General features: G+C 36.6%; 1 protein-coding gene across 15 annotated transcripts in view; it reads left to right on the forward strand.

The window, feature by feature from the left end:
- LOC136866457 (nuclear pore complex protein Nup98-Nup96) overlaps window positions 1-13,046 on the forward strand; it is a 274,665-nt gene that overhangs the window by 161,934 nt on the left and 99,685 nt on the right. For 12 of the 15 annotated variants that reach the window (XM_067143423.2, XM_067143430.2, XM_067143432.2 and 9 more), the window contains one exon: window positions 1,393-1,548. The exons of the other annotated variants lie outside the window; for them this stretch is intronic. In XM_067143423.2, the coding sequence (XP_066999524.2) occupies window positions 1,393-1,548 (156 nt within the window). The remainder of the gene's footprint in view (window positions 1-1,392; window positions 1,549-13,046) is intronic. 15 annotated transcript variants of the gene reach the window in all.

Consider the following 13,046-nt stretch of genomic DNA (forward strand, 5'->3'; position numbering starts at 1 on the left):
GCCCTCGGAAAGCTCTACAATCATCTTTACTTTTTAAGATTTCCTTTTTCTTCCTCCAATAGTGAATACATGATTCATCAATATCATATTTTCTGCTGGCAGTACGATTTCAGATAATTTTGGTTTCCATTTCAACTTACAGTTTCTCACTCACAGTAAATGACTGCAACTGCTTTTTTGAATTCATCACTTGTTACCACTGATAATTCTTCACTCAGAACACAACATATTAACTGCCACACCATGTGGTTCCGGTAACGTGGAAGTGAGTGGCGGAGCGATATTTCAGCCGTTGTCATGACGCGTGGCATGGAATCGCTGTTGACGAGTCTTCAGAATGATTTATTATGAGACCATGATATGAAAGCCTTACATGTGACCCACACATAAATTTAAGGAGCAATATTTCTGTAAAAGGGTGTGGGTGGTATTCAGGATTATATGGTAATTTTAGAATATTTTGGAGAGTGATTCTAGGGTTACTTTTGGTTGTACCATATATGATACATACAGGACTGGATCAAGTTTTGACATTTACACTGTGCAGCCACCTATACCTTTTGCAATAGAAGAAGACATGACAATTATGAACATAAAATGCAGAATACAAAAGGTCACCACAAGTTACACTAATTGTCTGGGTCAGAAAAAGATAAAAGACTTGACTTATCATATATGGTGCATATTGTTACTAGAGGATAGGTGGATTCTAAAGATGAAGTTTGGTTAAAATATTTCTGGTAGTTTTCCGGTTACAAGAAATTGCTGTATGCCTACCTCCTTTTGGGGTAAGTCCGCTGGGACTTAGACTGTAAAACGGTCCATTAATGATATCTACCTTATTAATCCTCCTATCAAAAAGGTGTACATAAGAAAAAAGATTTCAAATTGATTAAGGCTGGTAGATTTCCATTAAGGTTGGTCAAGTATATTTTGTGGGAGAGTAAAATCACTGTTTCAATCTTCTCATAAACCCCCAGTCCATTCAGGAATTTAGAAATAATATTGACCCCAAAACCTACCCAAGGACAGGTGGATTCTAAATATCAAGTTCGGCTGAAATATACCCAGTAGTTTTTTAGTTACAAGGACTCAAAGAGACAAGCAAGCAAACAGACAGGCAGTCACCAGAGCTAAAAAAATATGTACATGGTCATTATTACAACCGAAATAGATAATTATAAGAAAAGTTTGCCAAAATAATCAATATATAGACATCATGATTTTATTTATGTAGGTATTGCTGGAGAAAATGTCCTTAAGTTGGTAGCCAAACAAAATGTGCACTGATATTAATAGATTTTCTTTTTCTCCTCTGTTACATTTTGTATTGTAGAATTTTTAGCACATAGGCCTACTAATTAATATACTCAAATACTTTTATTTCTTCAGCATCTGGATCAGTTGGTTTTTGGTCTTGCTTAAGAGTGGTAACAACTACTCCATCACTATTTACATTCTCCACCACCACCACCACCACCACCACCACCACCACCACCACCATATCAAATCCACTTGGTGCCAGCATACAACAGAATACAATTAAAAGTAAGTGAATGTTTATGTTGGTAAGTATTTGTAGAGGCCTTTCAACAGAAGACACCACAAATAAAATTGAATACAAAACTTAAGAATACAAAACTTAAGAATACAAAACTTAAGAATACAAACCTCCCCTTTACCCTTACACAAAACAAACTAACAACACGCATATTTTCAACTGAGGAAAAGGCACGAAGATCGGAGCGTCTGAAGAAGTACTGGGAAGACCGCAAAGCCTGAACAATCCCTTCAAAGAGACCTGAACGACGGACTGACTAAAGTGATCCTATGTGGTCGTAAAAGAAGAAGAAGAATAACATACTTACAATTTGGATCATAACTATATTGAGTTTGGAAAGAATTCTGGGATCTTATTTTGTTTTATCTTCATTCTGTTCATTTTTAAAAAATGGGAGTTCCTATAGGGTCAGTGCAAAAGTTCGTGCGGTATTCTTTTGGGTTGGGAACAATGCGGCATGAAGGGATTGCTTCTTGTTATTCCATTGTTTTAACTGAGTTTGGAGTTTATGTGTTGTGAAACACAAGTTTTCTTGATTGTGAACATTTTATTTGTGTGTATTTCAGACAAACGGATATGGAATGTCAAGTTGAGAAAAGTGAGCATTTCAAACACGTTTTGCTCTTTCAGTTTAACTGAGGATTCAATGCAGCGGGAGTTGCGGGAATAATTTGTGAAGTGTGCGGGAATGAAGCAGTTGGTGAAAGAACAGCACAATACTGATTTTCCCGCTTTTGAGCAAGAATGTTTGACATGTGTGATGATCCACATTCTGGAAGACACTCAGATTTTGACGAAACTCGCTTGAATGAGTTGCTTCATGAGAATCGTCGTCAAACAATGCAAGAAATGGTGCAAGTTTTTGAATATGATCAGTAGAGCCTGGATTTCCATGCAAGTGCATGTTTTTAAATAAACTAGTTACACTTCTCAAACTTTGCAAATATTCGTTTTATGACTTAAAGATTCCAAATAACCATTCTTTTTCCATGCATGTTTACATGTTTTGGCCATTTTAGTAGAAAATTCATGCATAAAGGATATTTTGAAGATATTGGATTTCATTTATTTATTTATTTATTTATTTATTTATTTATTTATTTATTTATTTATTTTTAAACATATGCCACCAACAAAGACAACCTCCATCTATAGGTGGATTTTATAAAACATAATACACAGTACAAACAATAGAATTTGTAATATTAAAAAAAACTATTCAAAATATGAAAAAATAAGAAAAAGAGAAAAAGCAAACATGAGAATACAATATATTCAGTAAATTTAGCATAAATAGTATTATTATACCCGAATACAATTTGTCTAAATTAGACATTTAATAGCCAATATTGGGGTGTTTATATTGCATTACATGGCTTTTCTTCTGACTTTGGTGCATATATATAATGTTAACTTGCATGATAGTGCCTTTTATGAATGTTAGTTTGCAGAATTTGGGACCATTTTTCCATGTTATACAGTATGCCTGTTACTGAGAGACTGAGAGAATTTATTCCTGGCACCCTATCTGACAATCAATGTTAGCACATTCAGCAGAGGTCCTATAATCCAATTAACCAAGCACTTTTTTATCTGTTGCTAGCGTAAACATTGACGTAAGCTGGAAGTTCCCACATCAATATCTGTAATTCTCAGGAATAAGGTGTCCCAGTTATACATTGTTATAAATTGAACATTAAATTGTGCCTTACTCATTCACGGTTCATTTGTTGTATCTCTTGTATCACACTTCTGTGACGCCACGTTACTGAGATAGCAACTTGCATACCTTGGTTTTACACTGAATCCCCTTCTGTTATCCTGGAATTTTCTACCTGGAACTCTCACTCTTCACACGTCTTTGGTATTGCAGCATGCAATTGTTACCATTTACTGAGGACATTCAAGAGTGTCTGCAATCATTGCACGGAGAAGTAGCTGTGGCAGCTGGAGCTACTGTAGGTCGAACAAAGTGATCTGTTCAAATCCTGATTTTGAATTCGTCAAGCTTGTATAAGACTGATTGTGACAAAAATGCAAAAGATGTACAATTTGACCTCAATTTGTCCCAAATGTCTTCATTTAAGTGTGCACCTGTGACTTCTTGTGGCGTAGAAAGACATTTTCTGTGTATAAGAATATCAGCTGATGTAATGGGATTCTCAGATAAACTGTCTTTGTGGTTTTCCTAACTGAAGTCAACATAGGTCATTTCAAAAACGTCAGTAGGAATGTAGCTATTAAAAGTGATCTTATCATATAAAATACTTGATCAAATGAAAAACCGCACATTTTCTCACATTTAACGAACAGTACTATAGTGCCGATATAACAGTCCAAAGTTCCAGAGCTGAACTGACCAGGCTGTAGACAGCCGTGAACACTCCTCTGCCATTATCCTGTTAAATGTGCACACTGCTCATTCCAATCAGTGCCTCAGAGTTGGGATTGAATAGTTTGAATGCTATGATGAACCAGTTTGTTACGTACCAGTAGTATCAGAAAATTTATGAACCAGAGGAATGGGTTGCTAAAGAAGGAAGTTACCGAACTCCCAATCTAATTCACGCCAATATTCAAACAGGCTGTTACACTTGGTACGACCGGGCGAGTTGGATGTGGGGGTTAGGGGCGCGCAGCTGGGATCTTGCATCCGGGAGATAGTAGATTCGAACCCTATTGTTGGCAGCCCTGAAGATAGTATTCTGTGGTTTCCTATTTTTCCACCAGTCAAATGCTGGGGCTGTACCTTAATTGAGGCAAGGCCACTTCCTAGGTGTAAGGCTCATTTCTAAAGTTAATAGGCAACTTGATGTTTTTGGAGTGTACAGACCAGGAAAGGGTAGTGCTGACACAGATTCAGAATTATTTGATAAGATAATCAGCTATGTGGGAAACGACATGGAAAGGAATGTGATTGTAGCGGGAGATCTTAATTTACCAAATGTCAGTTGGGAAGGAAATGTGAACGACAGGGAGCGTGACCAACAAATGGCAAATAAGTTAATATGGGAAGGACAGCTGATTCAGAAAGTGACGGAACCAACTAGAGGGGAAAATATCCTGGACGTGTGCTGATAAAACCAGATGAGCTCTGTAGAGAAACCAAAGTAAAGATGGTATTAGTGATCACTAGGCTGTTTATGTCGTAGTTAAAAATAAATGTGATAGAAAGGAAGGTTTTAAAAGTAGAACTATTTGGCAGTACCATATGGCTGATAAAACAGGCATGAGGCAGTTTTTAAAAAGTAATTGTGATCGGTAGAAAATGCTAAATAAGAATATAAACGGACTCTGGGATGGGTTTAATGAAATTGTTGAGAAATGTGCAAACAGGTTTGTACCTTTCAAGGTGGTAAGGAGTAAGGAATGACAAAGACCCGCCTTATTATAATAGAGAAATTAAGAGACTAAGAAGGAGGTGCAGATTGGAAAGAAAGAGTTAGAAATGGCTTTGGAAGTAAGGAGAAATTGAAGGAACTTACTAGGAAATTGAATCTAGCAAAGAAGGCACCTAAGGATAACATAATGGCAAGCATAATTGGCAGTCATACGAATTTTAGTGAAAAATGGAAGGGTATGTATAGCTATTTTAAGGCAGAAACAGGTTCCAAGAAGGACATTCCAAGAATAATTAATGAACAAGGAAAGAGTGTATGTGAGGATCTTCAAAAGGCAGAAGTATTCAGTCAGCAGTATGTAAAGATTGTTGGTTACAAGGAAAATGTCCAGATAGAGGAGGTGACTAATGCTAAAGAAGTATTAAAATTTACATATGATAACAATGATATTTAAAATGATACAAAAGTTGAAAACGAGAAAAGCGGCTGGAATTGATCAGATTTCTGGGGTTATACTAAATACTAACGACAATTGGTTGGGATACAGTACCATATCTGAAGTACTTATTTCATTATTGTTTGGTTGAAGGAGCTATACAAAATTAATGGAGAGTTGCTATAGTAGCCCCTGTGTATAAAGGAAAGGGTGATAGACATAAAGCTGAAAATTACAGGCCAGTAAGTTTGAGATGCATTGCATGTAAGCTTAGGGAAGGCATTCTTTCTGATTATATAAGACATGTTTGTGAAATTAATAACTGGTTCGATAGAAGGCAATTCAGTTTTAGGAAAGGTTATTCCACTGAAGCTCAAATTCTAGGATTCCAGCAAGATATAGCTGATAGTTTGGATTCTGGAGGTCAAATGGACTGTATCGCGATTGACATATCTAAAGCATTTGATAGGGTGGATCATGGGAGACTACTGGCAAAAATGAATGCAGTTGGACTAGACAAAAAAGTGACTGAATGGGTGGCTTTATTTCTAGAAAATAGATCTCATAGAATTAGAGTAGGTGAAGCTTTAGCTGACCCTGTAATAATTAAGAGGGGTATACCTCAAGGCAGTATTATTGGACCTCTGTTTTCTTATATATATAAATGATTTGAGTAAAGGAGTGGAATCAGAGGTAAGGCTTTTTGCGGATGACGTTATTCTCTATAGAGTAATAATTAAGTTACAAGATTGTGAGCAACTGCAAAATGACCTCGATAATGTTGTGAGATGGACAGCAAGCAATGGTATGTTGATAAACGAGGTTAAAAGTCAGGTTGTGAGTTTCACAAATACGAAAAGCCCTCTTGAGTTTTAATTACTGCATTGGTGGTGTGAAAGTTCCTTTTGGGGATCATTGTAAGTATCTGGGTGTTAATATAAGGAAAGATCTTCATTGGGGTAATCACATAAATGGGATTGTAAATAAAGGATACAGATCTCTTCACATGGTTATGAGGGTGTTTAGGGGTTGTCGTAGGATGTAAAGGAGAGAGCTTATAAGTCTCTGGTAAGATCCCAACTAGAATATGGTTCCAGTGTATGGGATCCTCACCAGGATTACTTGATTCAAGAACTGGAAAAAATCGAAAGAAAAGCAGCTCGATTTGTTCTGGGTGATTTCTGACAAAAGACTAGCATTACAAAATTGTTGCAAAGTTTGGGCTGGGAAGAACTGGGAGAAAGGATACAAGGTGCTCGACTGAGTGGTATGTAATACCAATATAAATGGTCCGGTATGTTCCGAGCTGTCAGCGGAGAAATGGCGTGGAATGACATTAGTAGACAAACAAGTTTGAGTGGCGTCTTTACAAGTTGGAAAGATCACAATATGAACATAAAGTTGGAATAACTTATCAAGGGAGATGTTCAATAAATTTCCAATGTCATTGAAATCATTTAAGAAAAGGCTAGGAAAACAACAGATAGGGTATCTGCCACCTGGGCGACTGCCCTAAATGTAGATCAGCATTCATTGATTGATTAAATGAAGAATTATTTTTAAATTAATATATGCCCCATTACTTGGTCCTAAGAAAATATGTTGTTTTTAAATTTAGTTTCGTTTGCTGTATTCACATTACCTTAATATTGTATGTGGTAAAATGAAATGGCGCATGGCTTATAGTGCCGGGAATGTCCGAGGACATGTTCGGCTCGCCAGGTGCAGGTCTTCTGAATTGACGGCCGTAGGCGACCTGCGCATTGTGGTGATGATGAAATGATGATGAAGACGACACATACACCCAGCCCCCGTGCCAGAGAAATTAACCAATTATGATTAAAATTCCCAACCGTGCTGGGAATCGAACCCGGGACCCCTGTGACCAAAGGCCAGCATGCTAACCCTTTAGGTATTGAGCCGGACTTTAATATGTGGTGTCATTACAATAAGGTGTAAACCTTACCTGCGTCTGAAATTACCTAACATTTGTTACTTTATGAACAGACGATTTTACATTCTTTAACTTGTGGTTAGTGACACAAAAATGCATTTTATTTAAAATGAAATTTAATGACCACAATTACTTTAATCGAGACATTTTATCTTAATTTATAGACCAGCGTATTTCAGTTTCCAATCACTTCACTCGAACATTGTGTGACGTTTGTTACTAGACTCAAGATTTCCGCATATATCACTACCAACAAAAGAAAACACGCTATAAAAATCTGTAGTATGATCAAAGAATCCACATTTCGGTAGTTACTAGCAAATGACTTATTACTAGTTACTAGTACTACCACAGTACAGAACGTACATTATTACTTTATAACCGATTTCAAACCGAATGAAAACTATCAAATGGTTTCATTCGATAGTCACGCTACACAATCGGTAGATAGGAAACTTAAAAGGGTCCACCTTTTCAATACAAATAAATGTTATAGTTTATTTACAACATGTATTTACACTTGGAACTAGTTCCGGCGCTGTTTGGCGTCATCTTCAGCCAAAATGTGGGAAATAGGCATAGCATGTAGACATTTATATTATACAAGGTGTTACATCAGTATGATTAAATGAGAGAATATGAAGACGTGAAGTACAATGTCAGTTTCAAAATGGTCATGAAGGGCGAGTCAAAATTGTATAAACATTAGATAACATAAACACATAAACAAAAAAACATATAAACATATAAACTTTAGCAAAACCATGCGGAAGTACGAGATGATTGGCATTGGAGATTCAAATTATTTCAGACACTCTTCCATTGAATGTTGCCTGCCGCGAGTGTAGTACAAAACATAGGTTAGATTTCAATAAATACAATCGTCTCAAAAATGCACATAACCTTTTTTAAATATTTGGGTTGAGATGAAATTTGGCAGTTTATATGTTTTTTTTTGTTTATGTGTTTATGTTATCTGATGTTTATACAATTTTGACTCGCCCTTCATGACCATTTTGAAACTGACAATGGGTGATATGAATAAAAATGAGATTTAACTCGGAAACAAGTCTCAAGGGAGGATTGAGACGGAAGTCACTTGCGAGACAGAACTCGTCATGTATATGAATAAAGTTTGTTTCTCGCTAACGAGACTTGTCTCCTTCCGCTTGAGACGAGTCTCGCACACTGGTTCTGGTATCTGTCAGCTGACGAGTGAATTAACAATCAGAGAGCTACGAAGAGTGGTTTTGTTGGAACAGATGAAAGTGTTAGATTTAAAAGCGAAAAAGATTGAAAAGCGACAGTGTGTTCTCGAAAAAACAGAAGAACTCATTTCAGTGCAAAAACAGATTTTGCAACTGCAAATGGAAAATATTTTACATGAAAGGGAGAAAAGAGCAGAACAAACAAGTACAGCCGAAATGGAACCCCCACCGATATTTTTTTCATTTAGAATAGTTCTTGACAGACTTTTCTTTTTCTTCAGTTATGTTTCACTTGGGAGCCTATTCTACCTATCAATATTCAGTAATCACTAGTTCTTATTTCGCTTCTTTCTAGGCTTACATAAACGTAGTGGCTCGTACACTTAGTATACTTGAACCCCAGCTTGGGAACGACTGATTTAAGGTTTCTTTTCTTGTAAGTTTCCTTCAAGATATTGTGTAAGAACTGTAAAAAGTTACATTGTATTTATCATCACATTTAGGATCCACATACAAATGCATAATTTTCTGCGGTCATTGAAAGTCATTCAAACACTTTTTAAACACGCTTTGTACTTCATTATTCACGAATATGAGGAGTTTATTGATCATACCTGTGCATATCTAGGGGTGTTTCTGCATATAATGCACTTTTTCTACAATTTGTTTTACGTCGTACCGACATAGATAGGTCTTATGGCGACGATGGGACAGGTTTAGGAGTGGGATGGAAGCGACCGTGGCCTTAAGGTACAGTCCCAGCATTTGCCTGGTGTGAAAATGGGAAACCACGGAAAACGATATTCAGGGTTCCCCACAGTGGGGCTTGAACCCACTACCCCCCGGATGTAAGCCCACAGCTGCGCGCCCCTAACCACACGGCCAACTCACCCGGTATATAATATACAACCAGTACCTATATACTGTTGCATAAACTGTCTAAATTTCCAACTTTCAAAACATAGAAATAATACAAAATTCTATCCATATTCATTAACGAATATAACTAACAAGGGAGTTGTTTGATTTTGACCGGACAAATTGCAATGAAACTTAGTAACATGATGAGCTAAGACATCCGGAACTCAATGGTGATAACCGTTATGCCGTGAAATAACATTTTCGTACCGGTATTTATTGACAGTAAATTTTTGCTCCAGTTGTACATGGAACGTGGTGTGTAGATGGCAGCGATTTCAATGAAACGTGGTAGGATGATCAATTAAGACATCAGAACATCACTGCATGATTGACGTTGTTATATAGGTTACCCGCAGTGTGACAAAATGAATCACTCTCAACAAGAATCCGAAAGTTTAAGGCTATTTATAGCATGCAAGTTTATATACAAATGACGAGGATTTCATATTACATAATTTAGCTTCAATTGTAAACGACAAAGAAGTATTAAAAGCCTAATATATTGAAATATTCATATCCTGTACTTGTTAGTAAAATGGGTTTGACGAGCAAGACATTCTGTTAATGTTGTCAAAATCTAATTTTCACTCTATAGCGCACTGTTTAATGTAACTTTAAAATAGAACTATCAGTGCATTTCTACAGTGCATACGCGAGGTCAATACAGCTGCAAACCACCCAGCTGTTCTTTAGCAATTAATTATAACAATGTCGTTGATTTTATGACAAAGTGAATATCAGCAATAAATTTAAGACAGGTGGATTGACAATTCATGGAAGTTTAATCGAAATCTGTCTGATCCAAACCAAATGCTTCCCTGGTAGTATTCGGCGCAAGTGAGATTTCGGTGCGATGGTTGAGAAAGAGCAGCACTTATAGAGGCAGCAAATTATTGGCCGAATAACGTCATTATGCGAATCTGTTAAATGTTGTGAAACCAGTTACAGCATATTTTTTCAAGGGCAAGAGCCGCCGGTTGAAACTTTTAAATAAACTTAGAAACAGTGCAATCGAAAAAGGCATGGGCAGGGAATTTTACGGCACTTAAACATAAATGGGATAGCTTACACCAGGACCAAAGACACAAGCACATTCGTTCAATACCATTTGGCCAACATGTGATAGAGAGCGATAATTTTCAGACTTGAAAAAATATCCTTCCAGATATCAAAATGTGAATAATAATAATAATAATAATAATAATAATAATAATAATAGGTAATAATTTCGTGTGGCTATTTTTAGCCTGGTACAGCCCTTGTAAGGCAGACCCTCCGACGAGGATGGTGTAATCTGCCGTGTTATTGTAGTGGAGGATAGTGCTGTGTGTGAGTTGCAGGAATGTTGAGGATTTAAGGTTAAAATCTCTGACCTGACAACGAATCGAACCCGGGGGCTCCCTGAACCGAAAAGTACCACGCTGACCATTCAGCTAAGGAGCAAGACAAAGTGAATAATGAAAGCCTTGAATAATTGTAGGTCATATCTTAAACATAGCTATGTTTTGTTTCGGCCTTTTCCGTGATTGTGAATTAATTTCATTTATAAAATGTTAGTCGTATTTTGTGAATAGAAAAAATGTTAACGTACAGAAAAAATCACAAATGTAGAATAGATTAAGAATAATTAAATTAATTTAATAATTACTAAGAAAATTATCAGAATTGTATGTTGCACGGTTTTGCATATTTCTGGTTTGATTTTGAACATCTTAGACTTTATGATGCATGTTAAATCCTATCGCAAATAGCTATCATCATCATCTTTATCATTATTGTTATATGAATATCTCGTGTATTGGCTCCAGAAAATGTGCTAACCATTCCACATTTTCTTTCCGGTAACGGTAGAGATCTTTATAATCATGTTCGAGAGAATTTCTTCGTGCTTTATAAATTTTTCTTCTCCGTTGTAAAACCATCATAAACTCCGCCATCACGTTTTCAGCCTGATTCTATCGGCTTGAGTCACCTTCTGGGCTGTCTCAAGAAATTCTGAGACCAGTCTCCATTCAGAGAGACTAAACTCCAGTTTATTCATATACATTTGGAGATGTGTCTCCGGGAGAATCCGCTAACGAGCTGTGTCTCAAGGAGCAAAGGTCACTGCTGAGACATCGCTTTTTTATTCATATACATTTGAGACATGTCTTAATATTTATGAGACCAGAGTTACGTCTCCGGTTTATTCATATCACCCAATGTACTTCACATCTTCATATTCTCTCATTTAATCATACTGATGTAACACCTTGTATAATATAAATGTCTACATGCTATGCCTATTTCCCACATTTTGGCTGAAGATGACGCCAAACAGCGTCGAAACTAGTTCCAAGTGTAAATACATGTTGTAAATAAACTATAACATTTATTTGTATTGAAAAGGTGGACCCTTTTAAGTTTCCTATCTTCTATTCTCAGTTCAATACGGACAAAAATGAAATTCTTAGATTTAAACACAATCGGTAGTCTACCGATAGTTTAAAACATTCAATATTCCCATCACTAGTCTGTGAAGGCTGTGTGGAGGGGGTGGCAGGACCTGGGTTACTACTGAACATAAGAGGTCATCTTGGACTTACTGAGTCACGGTTCTTTTCATACTGAGCAAATGGGCACATGGTTTGGGCCATCCTTCTTCCCTGTCCTGTGCAATACTTCTCTGTTCTGCATCTTCCCTCTGCTATTCTACCTGTAGTGACTCATACTGATTTCTCAACAATAGCTGTACTGAATTAGAGCACTTGGCCGTCGCTTTTTCTCCTTAAAACATAAGCCCATCTGTCTTGTACAGCAACCTCATTTCCATCCTTTTTGTATTCCTACCATAACCTGTATATTGTTTGAAGAAGAGCTACCTTGATTTCTGACCTCTTTGAGAATTCTAAATTATCTCTCTCAAACCCTTCACAACTTCCGTCATACTCTTTAATGCATGCTCACCCATAAACTACTACCACCACCACTGTATACCTGTATTCCTTAGCAATTCTTCACTCTTCTTACCAGAAAAATGAGAACTCAAACAAAAATAGAGTAACATATGCTATGAATTTACAAAAAGAAGGAATCAAAGGAAAGAAATACTGTGTAGGCTTTTATACAAAGATCAATAACAATAAGGTAAGCAGTATGTTAAGTAATAAAATACCAACTACAATACTCTGCAATACCACTTCGGCGTATTATCCTTTAGTATTGTCCCTGCAATCTAAGCGTATACACTAGGGGTACAACCTTACTTTTTCTCCCGTCTTTATACTGAAGGTGTTGATTTATAGTAACTTTCTCTAACTGTTGGGTTCAATTCAGTGTCGGTAACCATACAATTTGGGGACCCCACTTGTTGATACGTCATATTACAGTTAGTGTTAACCTTGCACGTTGGCACTATATAGTCATGGTTTTTTGTAACTTGCAAGATTTACATATTGCTACTGCCGTATTGTGAAAATCAGTAGTGTTACATTTGCGGGTATAAGTAAAACTTTTTTTTCTGTAGGATTGTAAATCTGTTCGTGTAATACCAGGTAGGTAGAATTGTGGCATGCTCCAATAATGCATTTAATAATATAGTTGGTGTTAAGTGACGAACACAAGCATTTGTGACGAACACAACCAT

Source organism: Anabrus simplex, chromosome 3 (assembly GCF_040414725.1).
Source record: "Anabrus simplex isolate iqAnaSimp1 chromosome 3, ASM4041472v1, whole genome shotgun sequence".
NCBI classification, from domain to species: Eukaryota; Metazoa; Arthropoda; class Insecta; order Orthoptera; family Tettigoniidae; genus Anabrus; species Anabrus simplex.